The sequence below is a fragment of the Emys orbicularis genome, chromosome 2, assembly GCF_028017835.1.
Source record: "Emys orbicularis isolate rEmyOrb1 chromosome 2, rEmyOrb1.hap1, whole genome shotgun sequence".
NCBI lineage: Eukaryota > Metazoa > Chordata > Testudines > Emydidae > Emys > Emys orbicularis.
Genome location: NC_088684.1, coordinates 122,631,111 through 122,643,168, shown reverse-complemented (window position 1 = coordinate 122,643,168; position 12,058 = coordinate 122,631,111). Strand labels below are relative to the sequence as shown.

The window sequence follows — 12,058 nt, the reverse complement described above, 5'->3', positions numbered from 1 at the left end:
TATGAAGAGTGGATATTTAAGTGATATTAATCAAGAGAAAAAGAGGCAAGTGTGGTTATAAACCAAACAAAACACACTTTCTAGTGCCAAAAATTTAATTTTAGCAAGGTATAATCATTGCCTAAGCAGTTTTCTCACTTACATCAAGTTATCAGCAACTCTAGCCCTTCGTGCCCAGGGATCTAACTTTCACAGGAATCGGACAGCCCTGTCCCCTTTTGTTTAAGTGATAGATAACTAGAATGACTTTTTTGCTCCCCCTTATATTTTCCAAAGGCCGTTGTCTTTATCTTAGGAGCCAGGAAGACTTAGACTCATAGACTTTAAGGCCAAAAGGAACCACTGTGATAATCTAGTCTGACCTCATGCACATTGCAGGCCACAGAATCTTGCCTACCCCCTTCTGGCATAGACCCATGACCTCTGGCTGACTTACTGCAGTCCTCAGATCATGATTTGAAGACTTCAGGAGAATCCACCATTTATTTTACTTTAAACCAGTAAGTGCCCCTTGTCCTGTGCTTAGGGGTGAAAGTAACTTAAAGGACTTATCAGTACTCCAGAGTCCTGAGCAGGGGGCGTGGCCTCAACCAGAAGAGGAGGGGCCCTGGGCTCCAGCTGCGGTAGTGGCAGCTGGGAGCCCCGGGCCATTTAAATCACTGCCAGAGCTACCAGCTGTAGCGGCAATTGGGAGCCCTGGGGCTCAGGGGCCATTTATAGGGCCCGGTGCTCCGGCTGCCGCTACTGCAGCGGAGTCCTGGACCCTTTAAATCGCCACCTGAGCCCTGCTGCTGGAGCCCTGGGGTAGCAGTGGCGGCTGGGGGCTCCGGCAGTGATTTAAAGGGCCAGAGGCTCCCAGCTGCCTCTACCGCAGCATAACTGGGCCCTTTAAATTGCTGACGGAGCCCTGGGGGTCCCGGCTGCCGCTACTGAAGCAGGGCTCTGGCGGCAATTTAAAGGGCCTGGGGCTCCAGCCACCGCTACCGCCCTGGGCCCTTTAAATTGTACGGGGCTTTGGCAGCAATCTAAAGGGCCCTTTAAATTGCCGGCTGGGGAAGCCGGTCCAGTACGGAGTACTGGTTCTTGTGGTACACCGAACCAGCTTACTTTCACCTCTGCCTGTGCTGCAGAAGAAGGTGAAATACCCCCAGGCTTTCTGCCAATCTGACCTGAGGGAAATTTCCTTCCTGACTCCAAATAGGGTGATTACCCTGAGCATGTAGGCAAGACTTGCCAGCCAGACACCTGCAGAAGAGTTTGTTGTAGTAACTCGGAACTCTCCCCAGCTAGTGCCCCATCTCCAACCATGCAGGATATTTGCTGCTAACAGTTGCACATGGGCCACAAGTCATTGTAGGCTGTCTCATTACAGCATCCCCTCCATAAACTTATCAAGCTCAGTCTTGAAACCAGTTAGGTTTTTTCCCCTCTTATTGCTCCCCTCAGAAGGTTGTTCCAGAATTTCACTTCTCTGATGGTTAGAAATCTTTGCCTAATTTCAAGCCTAAACTTGTTGATGGCCAGTTTATATCCATTTATTCTTATGTTCACATTGGTGCTTAATGACAGGTTTCAGAGTAGCAGCCGTGTTAGTCTGTATCCGCAAAAATAACAGGAGTACTTGTGGCACCTTAGAGACTAACAAATTTATTAGAGCATAAGCTTTCGTGGGCTACAACCCACTTCTTCGGATGCATATATAACTTCCCTCTCTCTCTGGTATTTAAGTTCTCTGATCTCTTTTATAGAGAGCAATCATATCTCCCCTGAGCCTTTTGTTTGGTTAGGCTAAACAGGCTAAGGTGCTTGAGTCTCCTCTCATAACATAAGTTTTTGATTCCTCTGCTGATCTTAGTAGCCCTTCTCTGCACCTGTTCCAGTTTGAATTTATCTTTTGCTCCCACTTCCTGGCAGGTGCAGACTGTCCTGTGGTGTGCTCACTAAGCTGTTTCCTCTGCTGCTACTTAGTTTCAATGCTTTGTTTATCTTGTATGTAAAATGTACTTTCATTGTCCTCTGCCTGTAATTAAGCCAGGCAGATAGGCCAATTACTATTCATTGGTCTAGGACAGACTTGATTTATGTGTTGCCTTTGCAATACATTTTAAGAACGTAGTTTTAGCATGCATACATACACAATTCTTTATACATAATGTGTACATACAACACACAATGCTATTGCTGCCCTGTGTATCATTAGTTTACGTTTAATACCTTTTACAAAATACCTTCTGGAAACATATTATGACTAAGGTTAAGATTTTGTCACGGTTATTTTTAGTAAAAGTCACTGACAGGTCATGGGCACTAAACAAAAAAAAAAAAATGGAGGCCGGGATCTGTATGTGACTTTACTAAAAGTAAGCAGGAGGCAGGGCTAGGTAAGAGGGAGGGACTGACAAATCAAGTCCCCTGCTATCACAGGGGTGCACAGCCCTGGCTCCAGCAGCAACAGCGCCCCCCCCCCCCCAGGATGCACAGCCCGGGCTCCAGATCTGGCCACAGCTGCAGGATGGGTGCATAGCCCCGGCTGTGGGGGGAGGGGAGCGCACGGTCCTGGGAATGAGGGGTGTGCACAGTTCCCACCAAGCTCGGGACTGGGATGCACAGGCCCTGCTACAGCCCTGCACCCCCAAGCCTGGGACGCTGTGGGGCTGGGTTGCATGGGCCCAGCTGTAGCCCCTGGCGGAAGGTGGCCCTGTCTGAAGCCCCTGCCAAGCCCTGGATGCTGTGGGGCTAAGGCACACAGCCCTAGCTGCTGCCCCCACTCCCCCAAGCCTGGGGGCATGGGTAGCACTGCCCTGGCTGCAGCCCCTGATAGGTGTCCCTGGCTGCAACCCCCGTCAAGCCCAGGCCCCCAGGACTGGGGCACACGGCCCCTGCTGCAGCCCTGCACCCCACCATGCTCGGGACGCCGTGCAGCTGGGGCTGCAGAAGCTGCCGGACAGGGGCTGCAGCCTCCTCCTGGTTCCAGCCCCAATAGCAGTGCAAGGGTGCACAGTCCCCCTCCGCTTCCTGAAGTCTTAGACGTCACAGAATCCGTGACTAAATCGTAGCCTTAATTGTGACACAGGGTGTTTGGGATAGTAGTGAGTGTGTCAGGCAGGCCTGCTATGACTTAGACTAGAGTGGGCCCTTTGTCAGTGAGCAGGGAGGGACTCTTAAGGTCACACTTCTTGTGGTTATAGCAAAAAGCTTGAAAATGCAAACTCAGGGCACTTTAAAGGTAAATAAAAAAAGAGTCTGATCATCTTTGTTGTAAAATGATCAGTCTTGACAGATGGACTCATGAGTTTTGGATACGTAGCAAGAGGGCTGAGCTGTGCCTTTCTCCAGCAGACTCCGTGGGGGGATCCCAGAGCACCAGAAGCATCATCAGTGGCTTTGCTCTTGTCCAGGGTCCCCAAATCCCGCTCCTGGGCAGTGGCGCTGCCTGCAAGGGACGCTCCGCGATATTCCCCCACTTCTCCTGCCGTTGTTCCGCCCTTTGCCTCTGCTAGTGCCCCCCCGCTGTGGTCCCGTACTGGGGCCTGCTCGGGGAATAGGGGCTGTGCCTCTGCACGCTGATCAGAGCGGGGAGTGGTGCCTCCCTGGGTGGTGACTGCTGCGGCTACCAGCAGGGGCTCTCTCCACGCTGCAGGGGGCGCTGTGGGCTCCAGGCGCAGCCGTTCGGCCGGGCTGATGTCGCTCCTTGCATTCGCCGCCTCCTCGGTGCTGCATCAGGAAGTCGGGTCTCGCTTTTGGCGGCTGCTGCTGCTGCCGGAGCCGGATTGAGACAGCCCCGCCCCCACTTTACCCCATTATCCAATCAGCGGCCCCACCACCCGACACTGCCGGGTTCTGTGCTCGAGCTCTTGTCTCATTAAGGAAGCAACGCTGCTCCTGATTGGTTGGCGGAGGCCGCCGCGGCGGCTTTTCAAGCAGGGGAGCGAGGGAGCGCGTGCATGCTTGGGAGCGCGAACCCGAAATCCTAGCGCGAGCGAGCGAGCCTGGGGCTGCTGCCGGGCGCGGCGCGGCACCTGTGCGGCTGCACCTTAAGAGAGGAGCCGCTCCGGGGACGCGGAAATGCACCAGCGGCCGGCAGTGGCAGCAGCCTGGGCAAACCCCGCCCCCTTGCAGTAGCCCAGTTTCCAACTCTTCATCTTTGGTCCAGGCAGCACCCTGTAGCCTATGCCCCTGCCAGCCCCGCTCCCCGTTCAGCCCCAGCAGCCCACGTCCCCGCATCCAACACCTTGACCGCCCTGCTCCTCCCACAAGCGGCTGCAGTGCAGGTCCTTCCCTTATCATCTTTACTCCCTGCTCCACCTCTTGCACCTTGATCACGGTCTCCTCCCAACTCCTGCTAAACCGCAGTGCCAGGAACTGGGCCCCTCCCCTCCAGACTCATGGCACAGGACGCCTGTCCCAGCTCTGCACTCATTGTAGGGGACTGTGCAGACATGAATCCCAGGAAGGTGGCTCTCATCACGGGCATCACTGGCCAAGTAAGTGTTTCGGGGCGGGGGGGGGGAGCGGAGAAGAGTACAAATGTAATTGCTTCTTTCTTCTACCCCAGTCGTTAGGCAGGGCCAGGGGTTAGTGACACATGTGGGTTGCCTCTATCTACACGTGTCTCTGCTTGATTGTTAGTTAAGTACAGTAAGGTGTCTATTGCCACACTGATCAGCATGTATCTGCTCCCTGCTGTGCATCAGTATGTATTGCATTGATACCCTGCTAAAAATAAGGACTGCTATTACTTACCAAACCATATTTGGCCCAACTTCATCCTTAACTGATATTGACCGAAGAGAGGAAAGAAACATTTGCAACTGGTATGTAAGAATAGGGTCTCCTCTCCTGTTTTCTACAGTTTTACAACTTTTAGTGTAGCCCATCCTGTGCTGTTTACATGCAAAAATGAGGTCACTTGGATCTTAATATACAGTTTATCTTCGAGCATTTGACTTACAAGACACAATTCTTAATCTTGGGAGATGAATGAAGAGAAATATTAAAGGGTGCTGCAATAGGAGTACGTTTTTTCGCTTGACAGGCAAAGGATTGCTTTTCCATACAAGAATGAGGGAACATTGTTGTCTTAACTTGGTGGCCAGGTGTAGCTTTGCAGGTAAAATGTGATCACTTCCCCATTGGAACAAACTTCCTTGCAGTTGAAACTTGATACAGTGCTTCATTATGGGTGCTAATTATTGGATCTAAATTGAGGTGCCTAGAGCTAGAGTTCTCCTCTTCTCTTCTTCTCTTCCCCCCCCCCCCCCCCGATGTTGAATGCCTATGACTCCAGTTGAAATAGTGGGAGCTGTGAGTGCTCAGCATTTTGGAACATCCATCTCAGGTTGAACACCAAAACTAGCAGGAGCTTTTGCAGAAATTGGCTTAGGTGGCTTGTCCAAACCCATATAACAGGCTAATGATAGAGTTGGCAATAAAACCCTAATCCATAGTCCCTTGTTCTGTGCATTAGATATTGCTGCCTTGTAGAAGGAAGAGACTATTGCAGAGTTGCATCAAAAGCTATAATCCTTAGGAATCTTTTAATACAAATAGGTGTGTCTGAGTCTTTGTTTACAGCAGCCCTTATACCAGAAAGTGTGAGACCTATTCCGAGAATAGAGCTGGACAGAACAAAAATGTTGCAGAATTCCTTTTCACTGTGCCTTGACCTCCTTTTTGGAATTATTGCAGAATAGGTAAATTCACTTGACATCATGATAACTTCCTGGCAAGCTCTTTTGGTGGGAGACATTCTTCCAAACTACCCTTAAATTCCAGCCTCCTGTGTATGTAGTAGTGTAAGAAACACACATTGAGAGAGGCATGGGCTTGCAGTTTCTCTAAGAGCTCAAAAATAAGAACAAATGCTGGTCTTGACACTTAGTCTAAATAGCATGACTTTGCCCATATCCTCTCACTTTTCATAAGCTTGCATCTGGCAGCATTGTTGCCATAAAGGTGGGCTAATAAATATACATGTTAGGTAGCAGGTCTCGGATAATCTAACCTTGTATTGTTATTTACAGGAAATTCTTTCCTTTACCCTAAATGCGTTTTCTCAGTTTAAATAATTGCCCAAAAAACCAACAAACTGTTAATTTCTAGTAGGGGACAATCAGTGACACATGATACAGTTAACATTTCCACTTCTTTGTGAGTACATTCTTGTCATCCGTGTAAACAGGATGTGTAGAGGACACAAATTGGAAACTACAGTGGATTGGCAGAAATGTATAAGGTGTCAGTTAACCTTGTGAAGAGCAAAGAGAATAAAGGACTTGCCCAGGACTTGAAAGCAAGCCTTGGCCTTGTCATGTTTAACACTAGTGGGGGATGATTTGGGAGGGTGAGTGACTGCCAAAGCACACAACCACAAAACATACCTAGATATTTCTAGTATTTCTGAAACTGCATGGAGGAGCAGCAGCAGCAGCCTCTTCCCTTTCTCCTTGCATCCAACCCCCAAAAGAGGGAAACATCCTACCTATTTCCTCTGGCTTGTTATGCTGTTCCTTTGTATTTGATCTTCTGCCTCTCTAGCCCTTCAAGCTTTTTGCTTGTGGAATTCAGAAACTGGGTAGCTTCCCTATCCTTCTGCATAATTAGGTGGCTCAAACCAATTGATGCCAAGCAGATTTTGGCACTAAATGCTTATCAGTCTGGCTGATTGACCTTCACAGGGAAACTTCTAACTAGCTGCAGCGACTCCTTAAAAGAGGTGTTTGGAGCAGTCGCAGCACTGAAATTATCCTGTGTGCCCCTCCTGTTGCTCAGGCCCTTTCTTCCTCCGAGGAGCAGCGTTCTATTGGCCTCGCCTACCCCAGACTTGGCATAGTGGGAATAGTCTCGCATAGAGACTCAGTAACACAAGAATCACGGTAATGGAGCTAGGAGCCCTTTTCCATTCTTTCCCCTCCCTCATGCCCCACCCCCAAACCAAATAAAAAGCTGTATCCTCTTCAGGCACCTTTTTGAGCCCAGGATAGATGAAATGTTCTTCCTCTAAGTCAAACTCAGGTTTACTTCAGAAGGTTGCGGTTCCCTGGGCCTAAAGGGCAACGGCAGTATGAAAGCGAATCAGCAGTCCAGTTTCCAGATTATTCCCCTTCCACGAATGCAATTTAGCGGTAAGACCAAAATTCCTTGGACTCTGCAACAGACATGAATGTCTCCCTTTGCAAAACTGTTAGGTACGCTTCCTTTTGTGCTGTGTGCTGCAAGGTAAAATTTGAGTTTTATATATTTCACATCAGCTCTTTTGCTCACTTGTTCTGTCTCTGCAGAACAGAGTGAAGTGGCTGTGGAGAAAGTACACCTCTACCCAAATATAACGCTGTCCTCGGGAGCCAAAAAATCTTACCGCGTTATAGGTGAAACCGCATTATATGGAACTTGCTTTGATCCACTGGAGTGTGCAGCCGCCCCCGCCCTCCCCCCCGGAGCACTGCTTTACCATGTTATATCCGAATTTGTGTTATATCGGGTCACGTTATATCGGGGTAGAGGTGTAGTAGGGTGTTGGCGGTGGGAGGAGGGGGGAAAAGAGGATGTTTTTCAAATAAAATGGGTTAGAGCAGGTAGGATTTAGAGCCCCTCTTTATAAAGGTACTCAAACATCCCAGCTATTGTAGCTCTAAATTTTCCAGGTAGTATAGGTCTAATCTGAATTGGGAGCATAGCATATGTATATTGCCCTGTTTCTTTCAAAATCTGGGTTTCTTTTTCTCATTGCTCCTTAGCCAAATAAATCAAAAATTGAAGATTTTTCTTCATTAATCCAGTTCCCCCCCACTTCTTCACACAGACTATTACTTTCCCCAGCAACTTTCTGGCTCCTCCTCCTCTATACTGGACTCCTACATACTGGTTGAGATGCTCTTATTTCTGCCTGGTCTAGGCCTTCAAACAATTAGGCAAAGATGTTGGAGGTAGAGGAGAAAGTAGTAGTATCAGAGCCTGCCTCCTTTTGGCTCTATTTCTGAAAAGTCACTACAGCCTGTGGTTGCATGTGAGGTTGGGGGAGGTGGAACAGGGGACATAAGCATAGCCATTACAAAAGGTTTGTTTACCATAGGTTAAAATCCTTTGCTAAAATTACTAGGCAGGTTGCTGCAACTCTATTAAATGCTGTTCGATTTCTTTTGCCACTCCTGCTTTCTACATGCATTGTTGATCAGGCACATTTCCTCCCAGGCAGATTAATTATTGCAGCAATTTTTATGTGCACACTAGAACTTGTATTTGCTGCACCTGCTCTGTAGATGGAGGACTTCCTTCTCTGGGAGTGCCTACCTGGCATTTTTTGCTGGTGCTAAAGTCTTAAATTAAAACAAAGAAAATATACAGTCTCATAAACCAAAAACCCCCCATAAAATCATAAATCAAAAATAGTAAACACAATAAGTTTTAAAGACAAGTTGATTTTTCTGAGATTGGGGTCTAGTTTCGTTCTAGGTTGATTTGAGCATTAGTTAGCCTTTTATTCTTAACTAGATTTAAGGTTGTTGTAGAATAATGGTATAACTTGTAGGTCTTGATTAGTTGCATAACTGAATTGGAACATCCGTATTAAAGAGACTGACACAGTGTATGGTCAACGGATATAACAGGTACATGATAAGCAAATTCGCTGATCCAACTGGTTTGTCAGCTACAGGAATGTACTTCCTTTGGGCAAAGGATGCTGCAGGTCTTGGCTTTTTTCCTAGTGAGATTACTAAAGTAGTTGAGAGTAGATAAACTTGTTTGTCATGTAGCAGTGTGGTGGCTGTAGTATATTTGAACAGTGGGCTGGGAGGTGAAAAAGACCTTTGTAGTTTGTGACTGTATACAGTAGGTAATGGAAAATATTTCAGAGATCTATTTTTCTGTGTGTGTGCAAGTTTTGCACTTAGTTATGATCTGGCCTACTCCATTTGTTTCCCTTGAAATGCCATGTAGCAAAGCGTTTTCACTGGCTGCAGTGAAATCTAGTGTAGAGGAAAGAGCTCTTTCTCAGAAGCTCCTCTGTCCCTAAAAGTGCCCAGATACAAGCTCATGCTATGGAGAGAGTCAATGGGGAAAAAATTGTGGCTCTAAGTACTTCACCTCCCTCCCTTACGGATAATAAAAATCCAGCTTTATGTTGTCTTCTGGCATTTCCTCTCTATCTTGAAGAGATGGCATGTCTTCACACATTCAGCTGCCCTGGGTGGGTATGCACTACTCTCTCATTCTAATGAGTTGGTCCTGCCAGAATAGGGTTGAGGCACACGATTAACAGATGTTGTGCTGTCGGTTTCAGTTCTCTACCTGTTCTGGCACTTCTCATGAGTGTTAGTCACTTCATTTTTGAAGCACTGCATCCACCTATGACACTTTAAATAATAGGTTAAAAGTTGAAGGAAATCCTGTGCATCAGTCCCTAACTTGTAATGACTGAGTCTGTTATTCTTAGTAATGCTTCCCAACTTTTTTCATGCTTCATGAAATGAGTGAACCTCTCTAGGGGCATGAAAATGTAAGATTGGTATGCATAGAAGGAAAGGAAGCGCCAAATAATGCAAGGAATATCTCTGCATACTCGTCTTCCAGTTCTTTCAGATACTTGCTTTCTACTTTGGAGGCTCTTCTGCTGCTAGCAAATACATGTCCTCCGGACTCCCTACCACCTGTCCTTTCCTCCTTGTCTCACATTCACATGCTCTTGCCAGTACGGAAACCAGAACTGCAAGACTCCTGCAACGCTAGTCTTGGGCCTCCACATCTGAAGGTTAAACTATCAGTAGTCATACTGCAATGGTTCTGTGTTGCTACCAAATTAAACTTCCATTTGACTTGCATACAATTCTGAATATCTTTATTTTGGTATTTTTATTAGATTGCCAACGGATATTTGTCAGCGATGCGGATGACGGAATGCGCGGTTTTCTTCCTGCTGTTACTTCCCTCTGTGCTTCCTATCAGAAGAAGTGATGCAAAATTGCCTTCTTGCATTTGGTGTATTACAGGGAAGCCTAACAATTCTTTCCTTTCATGCCCCACTAATACAAAAGCTGTATTTGTAATGTTTTTGCATTTCAGGTAGAAATTTATAGTACTAGTGGGGCTGGCACAGTCTTTCCCTTAGTGTCTTATACAGCACAGAGCACATTGTCAGCACTAAACACTCTTTTCTCCAAAAGCTGTATTAAGTAAATAATGCAAGTTTAAAGTTATATCAAATGCAGCAAGCATTTGTTAATACAATATTATGCCTGGGATTTTAATTGTATGAAAGTCAGGATACTTGTATATGCAGTACAGTTGTCTTTCAGTATGTTCATACCTAACCTTTACAAAAATACAGAATCCCATGCTGTCTCAGGGTGTCTGGCCTCTGTGAATGAATTAGGTCTAGCTCCCTGTGCCTGAACAGGGTCTCCTACTTTGGCCAGTGAGGAGAACAGTCCAGCACCTGGGGACTATAAAGGATCAGGAATCTGAGGGGTGTGAGGGAAGCCTTGGTGAGAGTCAGTCGGGAAAAGTCTGGAGGAGGTATCTGGGGAAAGCTGCAGAGAGCAGAAAGCTCTGCAGGCTGTCCCTGGGACGAGAGAGGGATGAACAGGAAGCAGTGGAGGGGCTAGCTAGCTGTTCTTCCTGAGCCAGAGAGAGCCAACACCAGAGAAGGGTGTACAGAGCTGACATCTAAGACCAGCGGAGGGTGATGCCTGATGGCTCTCAGAACCAGAGAGCTTAAGCCAGAGGGCCAAAGAGGGCAGTGCTGGAGAGTTTGGTTGCGGTGAAGGACACCAGGGCTGTATTTGGTGGATTGCAGTGTTGGGAATTATTATATGCACCGGGCTTTATTTTGCAATAAATTAAGCCCACAAGGGCTGTTTGCCCATAGAAAGACTCTTTAGACTATTTCTGGGGACTTAGTAGGAGGGAAACTGAGGCAGGGGTGCATATCTTGCTGGGGCCTGCAGGTGGAGGGTGCTCTAGGTGGGGATGCTATGTGTCACACGCATATGAAAAAGATACATTTTACTTCAGAGGTATTTACAAAATATTATGTCCTATTACACTTTGCTCATATGAGCATTGTCTGTACTAACAATTTTTTGGATGTGTCCTGCTATTTGTGTGACCACTGGTTGGAACACTTACGTAGACAGGGTTTGGGTGTCTTTACTATGCTTGTCTAGATCTGCTCTGACTAAGGATCGTCAATTTTTTTTTTTTAATTGCCTGGTCTCTAGAGGTTGAGAGTTTCATTGCTGCCTGTAGGATTCTTCAGTATGTGCAGTGAAACTGAACAGAGTATTGTTAATTTTGGACTACTGTTTGGGTAACTTCTTAGTAGCAGGAAAGGCACTGGAGCTGTGGCTATGCAGACTCATAAGGAGAATGTTGCTTCCATTTGTTTGCACTTGGTTCATAGTTCTAAGGTTCTATTTCACAGCTGCAAATACTAAAATCCCTTATATAAATGTGAGCTTAATTCTCTAGAAATTTATGGCTTGGGCCCCCCACAAACTGAATAAGCAGCTAAGACCGTTCTGTTTATTGGTGCCTTGGTAAAGGCCATGAGGCTAGAACCAACTCTTGGAGCCTTGATAAGCTCCTGTTCTTTCAGCTCTCTCAGTGAGTAATTGCTCCCTGGTGGTGAGGGGCTGAGCTGGGAGCAATCAGGGAGACTTGGTGTAAAAAGTAATTGCTAGGTGAACTCCAGAGCTGTGAACAAAGGCAGATAACCAAAATGTTTCAGTGAGTTAAGAGAGGGACTATGTCGTTCAGGTCTACATGCAATTTCGAGATGGCCAAGGGTGGAACAGTAATAGTGACCTGCAACAGTTGTCATGTTTTTACTGCCTGAAGCCAGAAGGGATGTCCTGTTCATAAATTTGGTGGTCTTGGTATTTCTGAAACCTGGTGTCAGTTCCCTGACTGGAATGTTAAAATCAATGCTTATAACTTATTTCAGAAAAATTGAGTGGGCAAAAAGGGAGGGGGAATGGCACACAATCTAAAATGGTATTTCCTGTTTCCTAGTCACTGACAACTGAGAAAATGATCTGATCCATAAGCATTCAAATGTCCT

The 12,058-nt window shown here is 46.8% G+C and overlaps 1 protein-coding gene across 1 annotated transcript in view; it reads left to right on the top strand.

Annotated features, from left to right (window-relative positions):
- The first annotated feature begins 4,022 nt into the window (after positions 1–4,022).
- Positions 4,023–12,058, top strand: part of GMDS (GDP-mannose 4,6-dehydratase) — a 582,436-nt gene continuing 574,400 nt past the window's right edge. The window contains exon 1 of the mRNA XM_065399137.1: positions 4,023–4,484. Within this exon, the coding sequence (XP_065255209.1) occupies positions 4,386–4,484 (99 nt within the window). The 5' untranslated portion in view covers positions 4,023–4,385. The remainder of the gene's footprint in view (positions 4,485–12,058) is intronic.